Raw genomic sequence first — 22,170 nt, forward strand, 5'->3', positions numbered from 1 at the left:
TAATGTGTTCCTTGACATTCACAATGCTGTTTGCTCACTAAGGTTCGCTAACAAACCTGAAAGCCTCACAGAACAGCTGTATTTATACTGAGCTTAAATGACACACAGGTGGACTCTATTTACTAATTAGATGACTTCTGAAGGCAATTTGTTCCACTAGATTTTAGTTAGTGGTATCAGAATAAAGGGAACTGAATACAAATGCACACCACACTTTTTAGATATTTATTTGTAAAAATTGTAAACCTTTTATCATTATCCTTCCACTTCACAATAATGTGCCACTTTGTGTTGGTCTATCACATAAAATCTCAATAAAATACATTTACGTTTTTGGTGGTAACATGACAAAATGTGGAAAATGTTAAAGGGGTATGAATACTTTTTCATGTCACTGTAGTATTCAGCACTGTTCTGGTAGGATAGGGACTTCCCGTTCCTAAATCAAATTGGGTTAAGAGATGCTCAGTCATTCACAGGAAGCCTTATATTTCATTAATGAATACAAGGCTTCCTGTGATTTGCAGAGATGGAGATTGAAACCTCTTCTGCCCACCTCTCCACCTCAGTCAATCAGAGGAAGCCCTGTAATTCAGTCATGAAATACAAGGCTTAATGTGAATCGCTAAGCAATGCCATATTTCCTGTGTAAAATAGAACATTTTAAAAAGACGACATTCTCAATAACAATTTAAGAAACGTTGTCTAATCTATACTTTGATACTTTTAAGGTTTTTAATTTCCAAAATTTAAAAAACCTTTTGGTTCTTCATAAAAAGCAGGCTAGGTTGCATATAACTTATGAACAAACTCTAAGTCTGTTTTTTATTGTTTAGATTCAATGGTTCTGGAGGGCGCTGCGCTCTTTTGACCAAGCAGATAGAGCCAAATTTCTTCAATTTGTCACTGGAACCTCCAAGGTACCTCTTCAGGGCTTTGCAGCGCTTGAGGGGATGAACGGCATTCAAAAATTCCAGATACATCGAGACGACCGGTCCACAGACAGGCTGCCTTCTGCTCACACGTGGTAAGTAACAAAGTGCAGCAATCTAATACACATTCAGGCACTTCAAGATGTGCATACAATCTCACAATTCATGCAGTACTGAAGAATTATAGAGCAGAGGTGGCGGCGTAGTAGCACATTTCACAGATAAGAGGAAATCCTTGGTAATTTATTACCTCCGGATTTTATTAAATAAAATGCGTTTTGGGGGGGGTGAAACAAGTAGCCATCTGCGAAGCGTGCATGTAAATGACCTTCTTATAGCTGCTATACAAAAGATGTTAATTTGTGGGTGGAATATGCTTCAAAAATACCCTAAGCCCTTCCTGCCCTTCTGCATATAAACATTCTACGGAATGACGCCCCATGCAGAGAGGATTTGTCAATATAGGTTATGTTTGCAACTTCAACACCCTCTAGAGATTGCGCAGATCTGCAGTGGGGAAGCTGGCTTGATAACCACTTTGAGTGGTCTTAGATCAAATCATGGGCTTGATTAATCCTCTCACTGCCACCATTGTAGCTATTAAGGCTGAACCGTGAAGGGGTGAAAACTTGGTGGGTTTATTTTAGGGATGCACCGAATGGAAGTTTTGGTGCCGATACCGAAAATGAAGGATGCACCAGACCGAAAACCGATACCGAAAATGGCAGTTTTTAAAAAATATTTATATTTTTATATATAATTGTATTCAACTTTTTAATGAATATCATCAATTTAAATTAATATGAATTTATTGTTTGCCATTATTGGCACCTTTAGTGCAAGAAAGGTCAAGAAAAATGCAGTCTGCAGTCTCTAACCATCTCTTGTATCATGTCTGCAATCTTACTTACACATTGCTAAAAGTATTAGCAAAATTTCCATTTGATGCACCTCTACCAGATATGATACAGAAGATGGTCAGAGTCTGCAGACATGATACAGAAGATGGTCAGAGACTGCAGACATGATACAGGAGATGGTCAGAGACTGCAGATATGATACAAGAGATCAATGCAGCCTGCTTGTGCCCAGCAGCCTCGCCAGTGCCCGTCATATGCAGCCTACCAGTGCCAGTCATATGTAGCCTGCCTGTGCCCAGCAGCCTCACCAGTGTGCGTCATATGCAGCCTACCAGTGCCCAGCAGCCTCACCAGTGTGCGTCATATGCAGCCTACCTGTGCCCAGCAGCCTCACCAGTGTCCATCATATCAAGCATGCATGTGCCCAGCAGCCTCACCAGTATCCATCCTGTGCAGCATGCCTGTGCCCGTATCAGAGTGGCAATCTGTTTGTCACGGAGCAGGGTTTGAATTACCCGGGCCGCAGTAACAATGTCCCGATTCCTGTGATCACTTCACACTGATTCAATGTCCCGCCATTGGATCAGTGTGCCGTCTATCACAGGAGGCAGGACATTGTTACTACGGCCTGGACAATTGAGCTCCGTGACATGCGGAGATCATGGCGAGTAGGAAGGGGAGGAGGAGGCAGTGGAGGACTGGGGCGTGCCAGGGTGACACTCCAGCAATGGGTGGCACCCTGGCAGACCCCACCCTCTTCTGGTATGGGCTGTTTTTTGCTATTGGACGTAATTTCGGTGCACCCTTTAGTTTAGTTGTCTTTTATTGTACAAGCAGAGGGACAAACTTGTGCACTGAATTAGGTGCCTGCTCGAGTCAGAGGCCCCTCCCCTCTCCATTGTATACACTGACACTCGGGAAGTGAACTGTGCTGCTGGAGGGACATCCCGTGGACATAGAATAGCTGCTCATCGCCCCCTCCCCTGTATAGTTAGATGCCAGCCGGAGGTACAGGGGGAGGTGTGGGGTCTTGGGGGGGGGGGGGGGCATACTAGCAGAATGCCAGGGCCCCAGTCACAAGTGCGACTATTGTGACCCTGGTAATTCCGCCACTGATGGGGAAGATTGGACCCCCCCCTTGAGGGGGTCCGGAGTTGAGTAATGGTAAGTGCGCTGGCACTTTCTCCTTACATTTGTGCATCACAGCCCCCCCCCCCTGTGGTGGGGCAAGGACTGTACTGTGAGCTTCCCCTTTTAAATTGGCTTTCTTTTTGACACATTACCTGTTTTGAACACGGTTTACTTTTTTCCCAGGTGTTAAGGTCGATCTGGGAAGCTCCTGGTGCTAAATGGGCACTCTATCACCTGTTGTCTCAGAGTAATCACCTGAGTTTCGGAAGACATAAGTAATCACAGTTTTTGCTGGAGTGTTTCCACAGTTCCGAAACCAAATGGTGGTGATCGCTTTTCAGTTCCTTGACTTCGAGAGACTGAAGTTTGAGTGCAAAAATTCTAAATGTAATCTGTGTGGTCATTGGTTGCTTCTCTCTAGAAGGGAGATTTCCTGGTATCTGTGGACATCAAGGATGCTTATCTGCAAGTCTGTCTTCATCTCGCCATTTCTTGCTTTACAGTGTCAGACACTTTGTTTTGTGGCTCTGCCGTTCAGCCTGTTCAGTACTTCACCACGGTGTTAGCCCTGGTCCTGGGGCTCCTATGATCTTTGGGTAATTCTGTCATGGGATACTTGATCGATTTGCTTATCCGCTTCTGGGTATCAATGTGACTCGGTGCAAACTCTAGAATGGTTTGGATGGTTTCTGAAAGAGTCGGCCTTTGTCCCAACACAAAGGTTGTAACATTTAGGTCTGATGCTGGACACGGTCTATACTGGGAGTGATCTTCCCTCAAGCCAAATGCCTTTCTCTGAGAACTCAGACAATCCCCTTGATTTTGCATGAGGATGCATGGTAAAGATGGTAGTATCCTTATTTTTGAGAGTTTTTTTTTTTTTCATCCAGTTTTCTTTCTAGGCTCCTCCAGCTGTTTTGATGACCTTGGATAGGACGTCACATTAGTTGCACCCCAGTACGAGGTTGTTCCTGGACTGGTGGGTTTGTTCACGGATGCAGGAGATGGGGGGGGGGGGGGGGTCATTAGTTCCTCTGTCCAGACGATTGACACCAACCTGGTGGGCTGGGGTGGTGTTGGACAAACTATCAGTCCAGGGGTCTTCGCAAGAAAGGGTATTACCTATCGACATCCTGGACTTAAAGTGGTTATGTAGCCTAAACATTTTTTGCCTTAATGCATGCCTTGTGTTAGGGTTAAAAATGTTTAGGTACTAGTATCCCCCCTAACACTTACTTGAGCCCTCAATTGATCTGTGTCTATAGAAGCAGATAGCGAGGCTGGGGAGTGAGCCCCTACGAGGGTCCCTGTGGGAAGCGGCTTCCTGTGGGGGTGCTGGCCAGTAGCTGCGGCAGGGGACCCACGAAGAGGAGGTTCTGGGCCGCTTTGTGCAATTCTTCTTTTTTTTTTTTTTTTTTTTTTTTTATTGGAGTTTGCCTTTACAACCTTTTCAAGGGTGAATAACCTTGCCCTGCTGCATTAGTTGGTGCAGCTTGAAGCTGCCCATATACACAGATCGAAATCCAGCCAGCCGCTGTTTTTTGGGTTTTTTTCTATGCATTGCTCGGTAAAGTAAAGAGACCATAAAACAGATGCATCAAAAATATGTTTGTAGTCATCCCCGCTTTCAGAATACAAAGGCGGGGGGGGGGGGATGTACCCATCCTCCTCAAATAGGGATTGGGTTGAATGGAAAAAATTGACACCTGTATGGGCTGCCTGCCCTGTAAGGGTTCAGTCACGCAATGCTACGGCAGTGGCCTACATCATCAAGGAGGCACCAGAAGTCCAGCTGCTCAGGAGGAAGTAGATCTCATCTATGTTCCTGCACTGTCCACATGCCAAGTGTGGAAAATTGTCAGGCAGAGCCAACCTCTTGTCACAAGGTCTGATCTTCCATCTTTCTTTACGGGCAAGCTGTTGAATCCAGGGTCTTGAGAGACATGGGAGTCTCTGCGGATGTTTCTACCCTTTTAAATCTAGGAAGGGGACTTCTTTGAAGATTTACCACAGGACTTGAAAATCGTATTTCTTATCGTACATCATGGGACACAGAGCCATAGTAGTTACTAGTGGGTTATAGGCCACCTTCAGGTGATGGACCCTGGCACGCCCTAAATTAAAAAGTGCACTCCTATATAACCCCTCCCACTAGTGGGAGTACCTCAGTTTTTTTGCCATTGTCTAAGGTGTTGGTCACGAGTAAAGATGTCTTGTGCTGAGCTCCACTGAAGCAATCCTTGCTGGGGCTAGCCATGCAGCTGGATCCATTCAAAGTGTATTTTTGGCTGAATTGAATGATACCCGGGCCTCGTATCCAAAGAAATGAGGTTTTACCTGTAATGCTGCTCTTTTTAGAGAGCTGGACCCCAGGATCCCGTACTTTTTGGTATTAAGGCCATAAAGTTTTACTGGCGGTGGTGCTATTACAGGTCCAGGAAAAAAAATTTTAAAAAACGCAAACAGCACGCCGCTCAGCGGCTTCCAGGCCCCCCTCTTCGCCATTTCTCTCTGTTGATCCCATTTTGAAAGGAGAGAGGAAGGGCCGTAGCAACAGGGGCTGGGGGGGTGGGCATCCTTTGACACATTTACTACTGCATCAGGCTGAGCATTAATAGCAGCAGCAGAGCATTCCTTCTGGTAGTACCTCTGCTTTGTGCATCAGGCTTTGGTCAGAAGGTAGGTTAAAATCACCTCAAAAAAGGGGCTCTAGAAAGACTATAGTCACTAGGGAGCCTAGACCCATCTCAGAAAAGATTGCATCCTCCCCTGAGAGTAATATGGCTGGTCAGAATGAGCCATCATGAGGGGCAAGTGTTTCAGCTGCTTTTAGCATTGCAACCCCTGTGTATATTACTAAGGAGGTTTTTTCTCCAACCATTCTAAGTTTGGAGCAAAAAATTGATGCTTTAATCGCATCCCAGAGTGGGACTAAGCATAAACGGGTGCCCGTCCATTGCTCAGGACCCTCATGCTGAGGAACAAGTGGCGAGATATGACGAATTTCTCTCAAGGAACCAGGAAGAGGCTTATGTCCAAAGAACCTAATACGAAAGGATCAGGTTCGCAGGAAAGGTGTTTGGTACAGTCTCTCACTGAATTGGTCCGTTCCATTTTTTTACTGCCAATAAGTGCAGTCAATCGATGAGCCCACCTCTGGTTTGGGTTCGCTAAAGCCTCCTCAATCTGTTCATGTTTTTGCTATCCATTCATGGCTAAAAAAAGCGTATGTATTCTGAGTGGGAGCACCCAGATAAACAGTTTTTTTCCTCCCAAAAATTTTTCAAAACTTTATCCTATGGAGGAAGAGTTCTATAAGAAATGGGGATTTCCAGCAGTTGACGCTGCTTTATCCTCTATACCTGACTTGTCTAGTAGGCAATGCTCATACGCTAAAGGATCCAACAGATAAGAAGTTGGAATTCCTTTTTAAAAGCTATATTTCGCTCGCAGGTTCAGCCTGCGCTGGCAGCAATCAGAGTATCTCAGTCCTTTAAAGGACCAGTTTATGGAGATGCACAAGATTATTCCAGGCCCGAGATTTGGCCAGGATATCAGAAGCGTTATGTTTTAAAGCAGACACTATGAAAAATTCTATTCTCCAGGCGTCACAGCTTCTGCTAGGGCGGGTACATGTGCGTAGAATCCTATGGTTGAAAAAATTGGTCAGCCAAAGCACCATGCAAAAGCTCTTGGCCAGTTTCCCATTTCATGGTGGACGGTTATTTGGAGACGACATGGTTAGGAATATCCAAAGTTCACTTTTACCGATTTTAAAAAGAAGTTTAAGCATTTTTTTCTTTTAAAATGTGCTTCTTCAGTGCCAGGGGCATTAGCCTCCAGGCAGTCATGACTGCTTCCACCGTCAGGTTCATGAGGTAAACCTCAGGGTCAGTCCCAGAGCCAAAAGCGGACCTGGGGGAGGAAGCCCACAAAAAATACTAAAGCCCCTTTATGATGGGGCACCCCCGCTTGCTCAAGAGTGGGGGAAAGGCTTCTACAGTTTTCAAGGGTCTGGCAGGAACAATGTCAAGACAGACGGATGGCTTCCTCAATTTCTCTAGGTTACAAACTAGAGTTCCGAGGGTTCCCGTCTCCTCGTTTTCTCAGATCAAACGTTCCCAGAGATCCAGTGAGAAAAGAAGTCTCTAGCTTTGGATCATCTCTTGCCTCAAAGAGTGATATCGGTGGTCCCCTTGGAAGAGCAAGGATTAGGGGTTTTTTTTTTTTTCAAATCTTTTCACGGTTCCAAAGCCAAACGGGAGTGTCAGAACCATTTTGGATCTCAAAGATCTAAACCGGTTTTTGAATATCCGTTCTTTTCACATGGAGTCAATCCGATCAGTAGTCTCCATCCTACAAGGGCGAGAACTTCTGGCGTCAATCGACATCAAGGATGCTTTTCTCCATGTGCCGATTTTCCCCGCTCACCAAAAATTTTTACACTTCAAGGTAGAAAATCTTAATTCCAGTTTGTAGCTCTGCCTTCGGTCTAGCTACTGCACCTCAAGTGTTTACAAAAGTCCTGGCTCCTCCTTTAGCCAGGTTAAGGGCTCAAGGTATAACGATACTAGCCTACTTGGACAATATACTCTTGATAGATCAATCGGTAGCCCGCTTAAAACCAAAGTTTGGTCACCACAGTCAGCTGCCTGGAATACCTAGGTTGGATTCTCAACCTAGAAAAATCCTCCTTAACCACCTCAATACAGGGCACGTACACCCCCTTCCTGCCCAAGCCATTTTTCAGTTTTCAGCGCTGTCGCACTTTGAATGACAATTGCGCGGTCGTGTTACACTGCACCTTAATTAAATTTTTATCATTTTTTTCCCACAAATAGAGCTTTCTTTTGGTGGTATTTGATCACCTCTGCGGTTTTTATTTCTTGCGCTATAAACAAAAGAAGAGGGACAATTTTGAAAAAACACAATATTTTTTACTTTTTGCTATAATAAATATCCAATTTTTTTTTTTTTTAACAAATTTTTTCCTCAGTTTAGGCCGATACGTATTCTTCTACATATTTTTGGTAAAAAAAAATTGCGATAAGCGTATATTGATTGGTTTGCGCAAAAGTTATAGCGTCTACAAAATACGGGATAGATTTATAGCATTTTTATTATTTAATTTTTACTAGTAATGGCGGCGATCTGCAATTTTTATTGTGACTGCGATATTGCGGCGGACACATCGGACACTTTTGACACATTTTTGGGACCATTCACATTTATACAGCGATCAATGCTATAAAATTGCATTGATTACTGTGTAAATGTGACTGGCAGGGAAGGGGTTAACACTAGGGGGCGCTCGAGGGGTTAATGTATTACCTAAGGAGGTGATTCTAACTGTGGGGGGAGGGGACTGACTGGGGGAGGTGACCGATCGCTGTCCCTATGTACAAGGGACACGCCATCGGTCTCCTCTCCTCTCTGACAGGACGTGGATCTGTGTTTACATGCGCAGATCCACGCTCCTGCTGTGTTACCCGGCAATCGCGGGTGCCCGGCGGACATCGCGGCCGCCGGGCACGCGCACCGGGTCCCGAGTGACACGGCGGGCGCGCGCCACCGGCGGCGCACGCGCGCCCCCTAGTGGCTCGGGAAGGCGAGGACGTCATATGACGTCCTCCCAGAATAACAGAAGCCTCGTCCAGCCGTCATATGACGGTGGGCGGTGGCTTAGTGGTTAAAACCATCAAGGAGATTGCAGTACTTGGGGCTGATCATAGATAAAGCTCAGAAGAGGGTGTTTTTGCCCCAGGAAAGGATCAGTTCCATAAGGGAACTGACTCAGTTGATCAAAACAAAGAAGAATCCTTCTATTTGACTTTGCATGAAATTGGTGGCTTCTTTCAAGGCGGTTTCTTATGCGCAGTTTCATTCAAGACTGCCGCAAAACAGTATCCTGTCAACTTGGAACAAATAGGTCCAAGCTCTGGAATTCCCAAAGCGTTGATCCCCCAAGGTGTGTCAGAGCCTCAATTGGTGGTTAATATCCAAAAATCTTCAAAAAGGAAAATCCTTTCTACCAGTTACCTGGAAAGTGGTAACAGATGCCAGCCTTCTGGGCTGGGGAGCAGTCCTGGAAGAAGCGTCTGTCCAAAGGAAATGGTCCAAATCAGAGATGACCCTGCCCATCAATATTCTAGAGATTCGGGCAGTCCGCCTGGCCCTGGAGGCCTGGAAGCTCAGACTACGGAATTGTCCTGTCCAATCCAACAATGCCACAGCTGTGGCCCATATCAATCACCAAGGGGACATGAGAAGTCGTGCAGCCCAGAGAGAGGTCAATCATATTCTATCTTTGGAAAACGACATTCCTTGCCTATCAGCAATTTTCATTCCAGGAAGAGAGAATTGGAAGGTGGACTACTTGAGTCGCCAACAATTGTTCCCAGGAGAATGGTCCCTTCACCTCCACATCTTTCTGTCAATATGCTAAAAATGGGGAGTTCCGGACGTGGATCTGTTTGCGTCCAGGTTCAACAACAAGATCGACAACTTTGTGTCAAGGACAAGGGATCCGATGGCATACGCAACAGATGCCTTGGTTTTTTCAGTGGGATCAGTTTTTCACTGATCTATGCATTCCCTCCTGTTCTGCTGCTTCCGTGCCTTCTGGCAGGATCAAGCAAAAAGGGAAGGAGGTGATTCTTGTGGCCCAGGAGATCTTGGTTTGCCGAGATTGTAAAAATGGCGGTAGGGGACCTTTGGACCCTACAGCTATGGCCAGACCTTCTCTCGCAAGGTCCAGTATTCCATCCTACCTTACAAACGCTAAATTTAGCTGTTTGATTATTGAGACCCACTTTCTAAAAGATCGTGGGCGTTTAGCTTCAGTAGTTTCTACTTGGTTAATGCTAGGAAGCTGACCTCCAGAGTCATACTATAGAGAGTCTGGAAGGCATATGTCTCCTGGTGTAAATCCAGTGGTTGGCACCCCAGGAAATAAGTCATAGGTAGGATCCTTGAATTCCTACAGATAGGATTAGAAATGAAGCTGGTCTTGGCCAGATGTCTGCTTTATCTGTGTTTTTTCAACAACCACTTGCTTCACACTCTGGTTCATAACTTTATTCAGGGGGTAACGCAGATTAATCCTCCAGACAGGTCACCCTTGATCCCTTGAGACTTAAATTTAGTCCACCGGGGCTGTTCGTGCTTCTTGGGCAGTGCATCACCAAGCCTCCATAGCTCAGATCTACAAGCCCGCAACTTGGTCTTCAGTCCATACATTTACCAGATTCTGTCAAGTAGATGTAAAAGATCATGAGGATATCGCCTATAGTCACTTGGTGCCTACTTTTGTTGTCTCCCTCCAGTCGGCATTGCTATGGGACATCCCACACCACTATAGCTCTGTGTCCCGTAATGTACGATAAAAAAATAGGATTTTTATAACCGCTTACCTGTAAAATCCTTTTCTTTGAAGTAATTCACGGGACACAGAGGTCCCTCCCTTTTCTGGTATACATGTGTATTGCTTTGCTACAAAACTGAGGTACTCCCACCAGTGGGAGGGGTTATATAGGGAGTGCACTTTTTAATTTAGGGCGTGCCAGTGTCCATCACCTGAAGGTGGCCTATAACCCACATATTAACTGCTATGGCTCTGTGTCCCGTGATATACTTCAAAGAAAAGGATTTTAAAGGTAAGCTGATCTAAAAAATCCTATTTTTGCCTGGTTTGATTGGATCGCGTTCTGGCTCTTCTCCAATCTGTTCCCATTCAAAAGATCAGATTTTGGCCTTGGTGATCCTAGGACTAATAACCTCACATTCTCCGGTGCCTTTGTATAAGGGGTCACGTGTCTTGTTCCTCAAGACTCTGACTCCATGGGACCTAAGCGGGGTTCTTTCTGTGTTACAGAAATCACCTTTTGAACCGGGATAGTCCCTTAGTCCTTCTGATTTGGAAGGTTATATTTTTGTGTCCATTCATTTGGTTCAGAGTCTCAGAATAGCCTGCTCTTTCCTATAAGGAACCATTCTGGTGATTAATCATAAGGCGGTTCTGGCACCTCAGCCATCCTTTCTTCCTAAGATGATTTCTTTGGTTCATCTACACCAGGACATTGTTACCTTCTTTATGTCCCAAGCCTCAGATGCTGGGGGGAAAAAAGACTCTTCTCACCTTGGATGTGTGTGGTTTGTGCTTTCAGGTGTGTGTTGAAGTTGACTGCTGCAATTTGTCAGTCTCCTTCTTTATGCTTCCGAAATGCCCAAGAAAGGGTCACGCTACCATTCCTTGGTTGATCTGTCAGCATTACGGCCTAAAGTGCAGTTCCACCATTGCAGTGATGGCTCCATCTACCAGCAATGTTGGTGCAGGCTGCTATGTCAGAAGGTTTTCGTGGATTGGGGCTTTTTTTTTTTTTTTTTTTTTTTTTTACTTTTTTGCCTTCCCCTCATATTCAGTGCTTTGAGACATCTCTATCATAATGGATATAAAGGTACCCTATGGCCTGGGATGTAGAATAATATGTGATTTTTATCTGTAAAGATATTTTCTGGAGTACATCACAGCACACTGGGATCCCCCCACCCCTCTCTTGTGGCTCATGGCTGGCTTAAAAACTGAAGCCTTGCCTAGCTGGGAGGGTAATACCTGTGGTTTTTTTGTTTGTTTTTTTTTCTTTTTTCTTTCTGTTTGTGTTCAGTAACCTGAAGGTGTCAGCATAACCTGTGCTTTTATGCAAATGCCATGTGTACTACTCCAAGAAAATTATTTTACAGGTAAACCAATAATCCAATTTTTTTAAGATATATTAAGGTTCCATATGTGAAAATCTTTGTTGGTATGCAAAAACTTTAGTAAACTGCATAACAAAACTTTGAGGTCACAAGTTTTGATTACCCCTCACTTGAAAATGCAAACATATTTTGATATTGAGTAAGCCAGACCAGTGTCTACCTTCCATAATTCACTTTTCAGAATACAGGTATTCTTTAGACATACAATTACATTTGACAAGTTGATAAACCCATTACTAATGTATATTAACACATCTTGTTTGTTCAGTTTTAACCAGTTGGATTTGCCAGCCTATGAGAGTTATGAGAAGCTACGTCACATGCTGCTTTTGGCCATCCAGGAGTGCTCTGAGGGGTTTGGCCTGGCCTAGGAACACCCCGCTGTATAATGTTTTCTACTGTTGGACTTTAAAGAGGAAAAAAGCAAAACCAAGCCATGCATCTATCTTGCTCACCCTGCTGGCACCAAGAAGAGGGACTTGCCTTCTAAAGCTGCCGCCTGTCTCCGGTTCCCTTCCAATGGCGAACTGGCTGTACTGAGACTTGAAATCACTGCTCTGGGGAATGTAGAGAACGGAGAGGAGCAGGGGGAAAATTATATATAAGTATATAAATATATATATTTTTCTGTTTTGCTTTTCTTCAGTTTTGCCTAAGGATGAGTTGACACGCTCAACTCTTCAAAAAGAAAAAAAAAAAAAAGAAAAAAAAAAACCTCTGAACGCAGGGTAGAGAAGCTGGTGAAAATGGTAACGTAAATTCTGCAAATATGTGAAAAAAAAATAAAAATAACACAAAAGAACCTTTGGAAGAGGAGAAACCTAGAGCACTCATTATGAAATAGCCACTATTCCCTACGCTATTTTTTCAGCTTCAAATAAAAATTCGGAGGTGTTTACCTGTAAATAAACCACTGAATGGATTTACCTGATCAATACAGTTTTTTTTATTTCTTCATGCCCCGTTTCTGGTGGTGGTTGGATGAATTTGGGGGGAAGGTTTGAGAAGGCGAGTTGAATGAAAGGTGTAAGTGGTAGGATCTAACGACCGAGCCTATGAAGGCTGAAAGACCACTGGGTTGAGAAGGGCTGACAGCCGTTGACTAGTGTGGCCTTTAGACCTTGCAAAGACATTTCCCATCTTCTATTAGATCTATTCTTTGTGAGCGTGTGACGTGATGGGACACGAGATGCAGAGGGGCGGTTAAATTGCAGATTCAGATGAGCAATGGGAGAGCAGAATGTAAACACAATCTAGCCAAGGTTTAATCCCCCACCCCATATTTATTTTTTTTTCTTTTTCCCCATCCCTGTTCATTTTTTTGAGGTTTGGATTGCTAGGATTTTTTTTTTAATTCCTTTTAAAAATGCAAAATTGAGACAATGAAGAAAAGACTTATCGGAAGAGTTTTTTGCTGCAAGTTTTGAAACACTGGGAGAGGTGTGGCTACCATGATAAGTAGAAGCGCAGGAGGGAGGTCGGGCAGGGGCTGTTTTGGTCGGACATCTTGTCATTCTGCTGGAAAAGTGTTAAATTTCGGCCTGGTTTTCCTAGCTCACTCCTCACATGCTGTGCACGGAATAATGCACTTGTGTCAACTAGACCGTTCAGGAGGAATAAAGAAAGTGGTTAAATAAAGGTTTAGTTTGAAAGCCAACAAGCCTTGGTGTCTTTGTGTGTGATGGATTAAATCTTTGATATTGTGCACCTTTGGTTGTTTTTTTGTTTTTTGCTAGTATTATAGCGCTTTGGAACAAAGCTGCAAAATAGTTCCAAGCATATTACAATGGATTAAAGTCTTCACACCCATGTTACAATGTCAGGTTTATGTGATACAAAAAAATGGACGAAGATGATAAATAATTTCAGAACTTTTTCCACCTTTTTTAATGTGACCTATAAACTGTACAACTTGAAAAACAGGAAGGCTATGTGGCGCTAACTCAGCTCAATAATAAAATGTAAATACTTCAAAGTGATATATGTGAAGAACATACAATTGTAGGAACCTTCCCAGTGACAGTTCATATAAAACGTGATAAAAATGAAAAGTAAAAATCCAATGACAAAACAAAACTCCTAGTGCCAGTTCATAGGAAGAAGAAAGTGCATAAAGTTGACAGAATTTCCACCTTATGCAATATATTTCACCATCCGATGTGCGCCACTCATTTGCCGCAGCCAGGAAGACCCCTACAGGTCTAGTCCAGCTCCTAAAATGGGTAGACACTGGATCCTGAGCGATCAATCCGCTCCCACAAGTATCCACAACGATCCTAGACCACGGAGGGTTTCAGGCTCATCCAATGTGATATTACCATGTAATAATGTTATATGAATTATATAGGATGATTTGTTGTTATTATTACTCTGCTTTTGTTTAATCAAAATGGGTAGTTTACCAATTTTGCGCTGTTGCAATGGCAGCGGAACTCAATATATAAACCGGCATCTGACATCCGACTCCATTACCCTTTGATGAAGTCACATGTTCAGTGACGCAACGCGTCAGAAGGAGTCGGGTGTCGTCACTTCCTGTCGCGGCCGAGAACGGAAGTTCCTGTTTTATGCTGTATTGATCTTGCTGAACTGTAAGTTACTACTCGTTTATATTAAAGTGTATTTGAATACTACACTATGGAGCCTCACTTCTTTATTACATGGTATTACCACATTGGATAAGCTTGAAACCCTCCGTGGTCTGGGATCGTTGTGGGAGCGGATCGATCGCTGAGGATCCAGCGCCTACCCATTTTAGGAGCTTGACTAGACCTGTAGGGGTCTTCCTGTGAGGTGATAGGCTGGGGCAAATGAGTGGCGCACATCGGATGGTGAAATATATTGGACGAAGTGGAAATTGTCGACTTTTTTGCACTTTCTTCTTCATATGAACCGACACTAGGAGTTTTTGTTTTTGTTTTGTTTTGTTTTTTTTCATTGGATTTTTACTTTTATGTTTATTTTTATCACGTTTTATCTGAACTGTCACTGGGAAGGTTCCTACCATTGGAATATATGTTCTGCACTTTCACTTTGAAGCACCTTACAAGCATTTTTGCATTATTTGCACTGTGAAATGTATGAATGCAATGTATTGTCATGCATATTGAATTATTGTATTCATTGTTTAGCACGGCCACCATTAGTGATATTTATTATAGGATTGATTGCACATTTATATAGTTAGTATTAACATTTTATTATTGAGCTGAGTTAGCTCCGCATAACTTTACTCTTTTCTAATTTGTGTGTGAACACTTTGCATGTTGGCAGCTACTCCTCCATAATTCTTTAGTGTAGTATAGGTTTGCACATTAGTTATCGACTTTTTCTTAATTGAAAAACAAACTGAAATCTTTTGGGGGAGTGAAAATAAAAAACCTAAAATAATGTGCTTAAGTTTGCATATGTTGCATAAGTTTGCACACCCTCTTATAACTGGGCATGTAACGGTGTTCAGAATTAAGCAATTGCTTTCAAACTCATATTAAATAGTCAGTACACACCGGGCCATCATTTAAAGTGCCTCTGATTAACCCCAAATAAAGTTCAGCTCTTCTAGTAGGTCTTACCTGACATTTTCTTAGTCGCATCCTACAGCAAAAGCCATGGTCTGCAGAGAGCTTCCAAATCAGCAGAGGGTTCTCATTGTTGAAAGATATCGGTCAGAGAAGGGTACAAAAGAATTTCCAAGGCATTAGATATACCATGGAACACAGTGGAGAAAATATGGCACAACACTGACATTACCAAGAACTAGACGTCCCTTCTCATCCATGAAAAGATGAGAAGCAAACTGGTCAGCGAGGCTGCAAAGAGGCCTGCACCAACATTTAAAAGAGCTGCAGTAATATCTGGCAAGTACTGGCTGTGTGGTACATGTGACCACAGTCTCCCGTATTCTTCATATGTCTGGGCTGTAGGGTAAAATGGCAAGACGGAAGCCTTTTTTCTTACGAAGAAAAACATCCAAGCCCGGCTAAATTTTGCAAAAACACATCTGAAGTCTCCCAAAAGCTTGTGGGAAAATGTGTTATAGTCTGATGAAACCAAGGTTGAACTTTTTGGCCATAATTCCAAAAGATATGTTTGGCGCAAAAACACTGCACATCACCAAAAGAACAGCATACCCACTGTGAAGCTGGAACAGGGGCCTTAGTCAAGGTAGAGGGAATTATGAGCAGTTCAAATACCATTCAATATTGACTCAAAACCTTCAGGCTTCTGCTAGAAAGCTGAACATGAAGACGGACTTCATCTTTCAGCATGACAATGACCCAAAGCATACATCCAAATAAACAATAGATTGGCTTCACCAAAAGTAACTACATGCTACCCAGTCCAATTCTGACTCTTTGCTCCTACATATAAAAATCTTTTTTTTTTTTGCTAGAAAATTACTCAACCCCCAAATATTATGTTTTTTAGTAGAGACCTTATAATGGTGGTCGTTGCAACTTTTTATCTTGCACGTTATTTGCACGGTAATTACTTTTTGTGTTTTTTTTTGTTTTTTTTAAATCCTATTACATGGTATATTTACTAGGAGTAGTGCGTGACAGGTCCTCTTTACAGCGTGATCTGGGGGCGATAAGTCACCACATCTCGCCTCTTGGCTGGGAAGCCTGAAGAAAAAAAAAAAAACGATCCTGGCTTCCCAGCCGAGGCGGTGGCTATTTTTCAAATGCAGAGGCCGGGCATGACGTCATAACATTGCTCCCGGCCTCCGAAAGATCATAGAGACGTCCGGGGGCCATCTGGCCCACCAGATTCTCTATGGTCAACTTCCGGCATGGACCGATTCCTTCTCCCTCTCGTCGATGGTACAGGCGAGCCGGGAGCGACGTCCCCTCCCGCTGCCTGTAAGAACGATCAAGCAACTGAACAGCCACTATGATTGATCTTACGGTGCAGGGAATCGCTGGCTTTAAAAGAAGATATCTGAATGAGGCCTATAGCTGCAGGCATCATTCAGGTATCCCCACTCAGTCGACTATGTCGTATGACGTCATTCGGCGGGAAGTGGTTAAAGTTTTGAAATGGCCCAGCCAGAGGCCAGACCTGAATCCGATTTGAAAATCTGTGGGGTGATCTGAAGAGGGCTGTGCACAGGAGATGCCTTCACAAGAGTGGGCACATATTGTCAAGTCAAGATGTGCCACGCTGATAGACTCATACCCAAAAAGACTGAGTGCTGTAATAAAATTAAAAGGTGCTTCAACAAAGTATTAGTTTAAGGGCTTGCACACTTATGCAACCATATTTTTATTTTTACTTCCCTCCACCTAAAAAGATTTCAGTTTGTTGTTCAATTGAGTTGTACAGTTTATAAGACACATTAAAGATGGAAAAAACTGTAAAATTATTTATCTTGGTCTCTTTTATACGTTACAGAAACCTGACATTTTAACAAGGGTGTGTAGACTTTTTATATCCACTGTATGTTATGGATTGCCAGTGTAACTTAACTCGGAGGTTGCCAGAGTTTGCATGCAAGAGAAATCCTGAGAGACCCATCTCCCACAAAGCAGGCCAGCAGCTGCAGCTTCTGACAGGGAAGGCAAGTGCAGGTGGTTCACGCCCACCTCCTTCCGCCAGCATCAGTTCTGCCCATTTCAATGTGCACAGAAGCCGCTGCTGCTGACAGGCAAAGGCAGTGTGGCTGGTTCACGCCCACCTTTCCTCCCACCCACTTCGCTTCCTGCCGGCTCTGCTCCTCTCAATGTTCACAGAAGCAGTCAGGTTGCCCAGGCAGCTCTCCCTTTGAAATGGGAATTGCTATTGTGATGCTAATTAAGCAGTCTCTTAGCCTGAGCCAGCTTGTGGCCAGGTTTTTCGGATCGGTGTGCACATGCTCTGCTCCCTCAGCAGCTGTGCACCTGGCTCAGACAAGAAAAGTTGAGGCTTTCTATTTAACTGGATTTGTAATCCAGTTAAATAGACTTACAAAGACTGTACTTTATTACAGACTTTGTAAGTACTACCAAGCAGTCTTACAAAGCTAGTTATACTTACTATTTTGTGCCTGGCTCTGTGAGTGCAGCTGCTGTGCCTGGCTCTGCATCCAGCAACAATCGCCACAGGTAAATGCTGGCTGTGTCTAAAACAGCAGCAGGAATCTGCATATTTCTGCCACTGCCATTCATATAACACCGATATGAATGTAGCCTTAGAACAGGGTTTGGAAACTAGTACTTTTTTAAAAGGGTTTGGTGCTGCTTTAGAAAATCTAATTTGTTCAAAAGTTGTAGTTACCTTTTTAAAAAGTTCTAAAATAGTTGCAACCCCTGCTATAAAGTAGTAGTTCCAAAAAGAATGTACTACTACTGTAGAACAGGGTTTGGTAACTACTACTTTGTAACTTTTGTTGGGAACTACTACTTTACAATAGTGTTTAATTACTACTTTAGAACTATATAGATTTAAGTACTATTTAGAACTTCTATTGGCAACTACAGCTTTTAGAAAAAAAAAAAAATCACTAACTCCTGACATTTACAGTGGGAACATTATCGCTTATTTTTTTGCAATCTGAAAAATTATTTTAAAGGCACAAGGGCAATAACTGGACACTATTAGGTACAAGCAGTGTGTTTGGCTAATAAGTTGGCAATTCATACCTAGATGCAAGCTATATCCTACACAGAGCGCTGTATTTTCAGGTGTTGCGGAGATGAGAGCAGCAGTTGTGACAGTAGCATCTTAATATAAAAGAAAAAAAGAATTGCGCTAGGTGCTGAAATAAAGTTTCTCTGAATCGAAAAACCGTGAAGGAGGTCCTGCAGCTACGTACTATAACCCCAATACAAGGGCACATAGATAAAGAAAAAAACAGTACAGCGCTGGACTAATTACAAAGTGAATGGATGTGTAGTTAGTGAATATGAAAATTAATAATAGGGTATATATAAAAAAACACTAAAAAATACATGTGAAATAATACTAAAAGGTCATGAAAAACTTATTACCATTAAATGTTCCAAAAAGTGCCAAAAAAATGTTCAAATGAAAAAAGAATTCAAACAAAAGTCCACAAATGTGTTAATATAAAGGTGAAGCAGATCCAAATCTGATGTTCCAACTTATTAGTGCTGCCCGTCACCAAGTGAAAAACAAGATGGAGGCTTACCAGAAAGCCTGTGACCGCCCTTACTCAGGGGGGTCAGTACAGGCTTAGTAGATTACCAAAAGAATCGCAACAGGATACCAGTTGATGGCCCTCAGGTCTCCTTTCTGGATGTCTCCTTTGTGGCAATCGGGAACGCCCAAGAGAGTGTGATGACAAGATGACTCATAGCATCAAACAGTCCAGCGGAGATAGACCATGCCAGAAAAAGAAGGAAACTTCCATAGTGTAAAAATGCCAAGTTCCTTCTGCATTGTTCAGCCCCCGGGAGCAGGAAAGACATGTGTAGCCTTAGGCTGTAGGCCTGTAGGAAGTTTCCTTCTTTCTCTGGCATGGTCTATCTCCGCTGGACTGTTTGATGCTATGAGTCATCTTGTCATCACACTCTCTTGGGCATTCCCGATTGCCAGAAAGGAGACCTGAGGGCCATCAACTGGTATCCTGTTGCGATTCTTTTGGTAATCTACTAAGCCTGCACTGACCCCTCTGAGTAAGGGCGGTCACAGGCTTTCTGGTAAGCCTCCATCTTGTTTTTCACTTAGCGACAGGCAGCACTAATACGTTGGAACATCAGATTTGGATCTGCTTCACCTTTATATTATCACATTTGTGGACTTTTGTTTGATTTCTTTTTTCATTTGAACATTTTTTTTTTTTTGGAACATTTAAGTGTAATAAGTGTTGATTTTTCATGACCTTTTAATATTATTATTTCACATGTATTTTTTAGTGTTTTTTTATATATGCCCTATTATTAATTTTCATCTTCACTTAACTACACATCCATTCACTTTGTAATTAGTCCAGCGCTGTACTGTTTTTTATTTTATCCCTTTGCTCCTTGCCAATTCACAAAAGGCCTTGTACTTTGTATTCTATTGAAAAAAAAAAAAAAAAAAAAGTGCTCTATAAATGAAAGAATAGAGATTGTGTTGCATCAACACCCCTCTCATGCTTCACTCACAGGACACTTTGTATTAACCCCTGCGCAAACAGAATACATTGAATAATAAGGCCCTGGTAAATGAATGAGGGTGCTGTGCAGTCCCCAAAAAATGGGATCTCTCAACCAAAGAAATTGCCCATGGCACTTTTGAAAATCTACACCAAATGCTAACAAATCAACAATTCTATAAAAATAATCAGATTTTTATTCAAGTACAAAAGTTAAAACCATGAAGAAAATTCCATGAAGCATAACAGGACATAGTAAATAATTACATAATGCCACGTTAACCAGTTGGTATCCTGACACTCAAGGCTTCATGGCATTTTCTTCATGGTTTTAACTTGTATGTGACTAAAAATCAGAATTTTATAGAATTGTTGATTTAGTTACAAGTCCATCTTGTTCAACCATAAAAAAATAAATAAAAAAATATACAATCCCATATACCCAATCCTATAACCACAGTTGATCCAGAGGAAGGCAAAAAAAAGTTGATGTTGCGTGCAGCTTTTCAATAGTCCCATGGGTCATTTTCTTTGAGAGATGTTTTTTTTACAGGCTCCAAAATAAAGAAGCCATAATGTTCCCACTGGACATGTAGTTAAGTTACCAATATGTAAACTTAACTAAATGTTTTTCCTGCCGTTCAGCTTTAAGTTAAGAGTAGTGTGCCTGAAATGCATAATTGTATGTGATTAAAGCTGATCTGTGGTCTGAGGCACATGCATTCAAGCACTGAACTAATCTGAGGTTTAAAGTGTGTGTAGGTATGCATTGAGGATTATTTAAGGTTTGATAAAATCATATCATATGGGGCTCATCTGGGGTCTGAAGGTGGAGGAATTGAGGCTGATCTGAAGGTTCTGGAATTGAGACTGATCTGTGGCCTGAAGATGCAGGATTTGGGGCTTATCTGTAGTTTGAAACTAGATACATTGGGGCTGAGTTGAGGTGTGAAGGTGCAGCGACTGGGTCTGACCTGGGGTGTGAAGCTTCAGAGCTAATCTGATGAGTGTAGCTGCAGAAATTGGGGTGATCTTAGGTGTGAAGGAAAAGGGGTTAAATGGAGCTGTTCTGTGTGAAGGAATTGGAGCAATCAGATGTGTACAGGAATGCAGAATGATCTGAGGTTTGAAAGGTTCAGATATTGGTATGATAAAGGAGTGAAGATGAAGGAATTGGGGCTGAACAAGGGTAAGTTACCATTTATTTTACCCACTTTCCATTAATCTTTGAAAGCTCAGTGTTAATTTCTTACTATTATTCAGGTACTTTTGATAGTTTGAAGTTGATATTTATTTTTATTTTTCATACATCATGGGACACAGAGTTAGGCAGAGTTTGTCAGTTAACGCGACGCAGCGCCATATCGCAAAAAATGGCTTGGTCATTAAGCAGCCAAATCTTCCGGTCTGTAAGTGGTTAAACCCAATACCTAAAATTTCAAAATTGCAACTTACCAGTTTTTGTTTTTGACCCTAATTTTTATTGAATTTTTTTTTTCATGTACACCTAGAGCTGGGGAAAAAAATCAATTTAAATCTTGAATCGAGTTGAGAGGTCAAATCGATTCAAAATTTAAGCAAATCTATTTTTTTTATAGATTTTTTTTTTTTCTCCCCTGCGCCGGTCCTGAATAGCTGCGGGCAGGAGTTTTTAGGTGAGGCCGCGGCTTCGGCCTAGTCTGTGAGGCCGGACACCGCTGACTAGACCGAAGCCGCGGCCTTGCCTAAAAACACCTGCCCGCAGCTCCTCAGGAACGGCGCAGTGTCAAAAAAATAATAAATTTGAATCGTGAATCGAGTTTTTTTTTTTTTTTTTTTTTTTTTTTTTTTAAATCGCAGTTTTGTTTTTTTTTTTTTAGAAAATCGCCTAGCACTATGTACAACCAAACAAAGGATATGAAAATAAAAAACAAAGATAACGGTGTATAGTACACCAACTGGTAATTCCCATGTTGTTACATTGTACAGACAGGTAGACTTCCAACCCTACAGTAGCGTTGTCCTACTCATACAATCGCATGTAGAGACTACTCAGAGTATATGTATAGGGTCGGATGCTTGTACAGGGTAGTTAGCATCCCATCCATCTCACCTTGACCAACATGCTTCAAGAGTCTTTACCTCCATTATCAATATAAATCCGTATGCGCGCCACTCACAGGTTTAATCGGCCATCTATTATTTGAATTAGGCACCAAACTTTTGCCTAGCTGTAAAGTTAACGTTTGAGAGATTACTACACAACAATATAAGCATGAATTATTTGTGTCTGCCAACAGAATTATCCACTTTGTAGCAAACTGAAAGAGACCACGGAAAACTGAGCCTGACCGTCTACAAAACAGGGGATAGATTTATGGCATTTTTATTTGTCTATTTTTTTTTTTTTTTTTACTAGTAATAGCGGTGA

At 42.4% G+C, this 22,170-nt stretch overlaps 1 protein-coding gene across 10 annotated transcripts in view; it reads left to right on the top strand.

Moving 5' to 3' along the window:
- Positions 1 to 12,611, top strand: part of HUWE1 (HECT, UBA and WWE domain containing E3 ubiquitin protein ligase 1) — a 233,851-nt gene extending 221,240 nt beyond the window's left edge. For all 10 annotated transcript variants that reach the window (XM_073600232.1, XM_073600238.1, XM_073600237.1 and 7 more), the window contains 2 exons: positions 837 to 1,027; positions 11,949 to 12,611. In XM_073600232.1, the coding sequence (XP_073456333.1) occupies positions 837 to 1,027; positions 11,949 to 12,051 (294 nt within the window). In that variant the 3' untranslated portion in view covers positions 12,052 to 12,611. The remainder of the gene's footprint in view (positions 1 to 836; positions 1,028 to 11,948) is intronic.
- The last annotated feature ends 9,559 nt before the right edge of the window (positions 12,612 to 22,170 follow it).

The sequence above is a fragment of the Aquarana catesbeiana genome, linkage group LG09 (assembly GCF_042186555.1).
Source record: "Aquarana catesbeiana isolate 2022-GZ linkage group LG09, ASM4218655v1, whole genome shotgun sequence".
Taxonomy (NCBI): domain Eukaryota; kingdom Metazoa; phylum Chordata; class Amphibia; order Anura; family Ranidae; genus Aquarana; species Aquarana catesbeiana.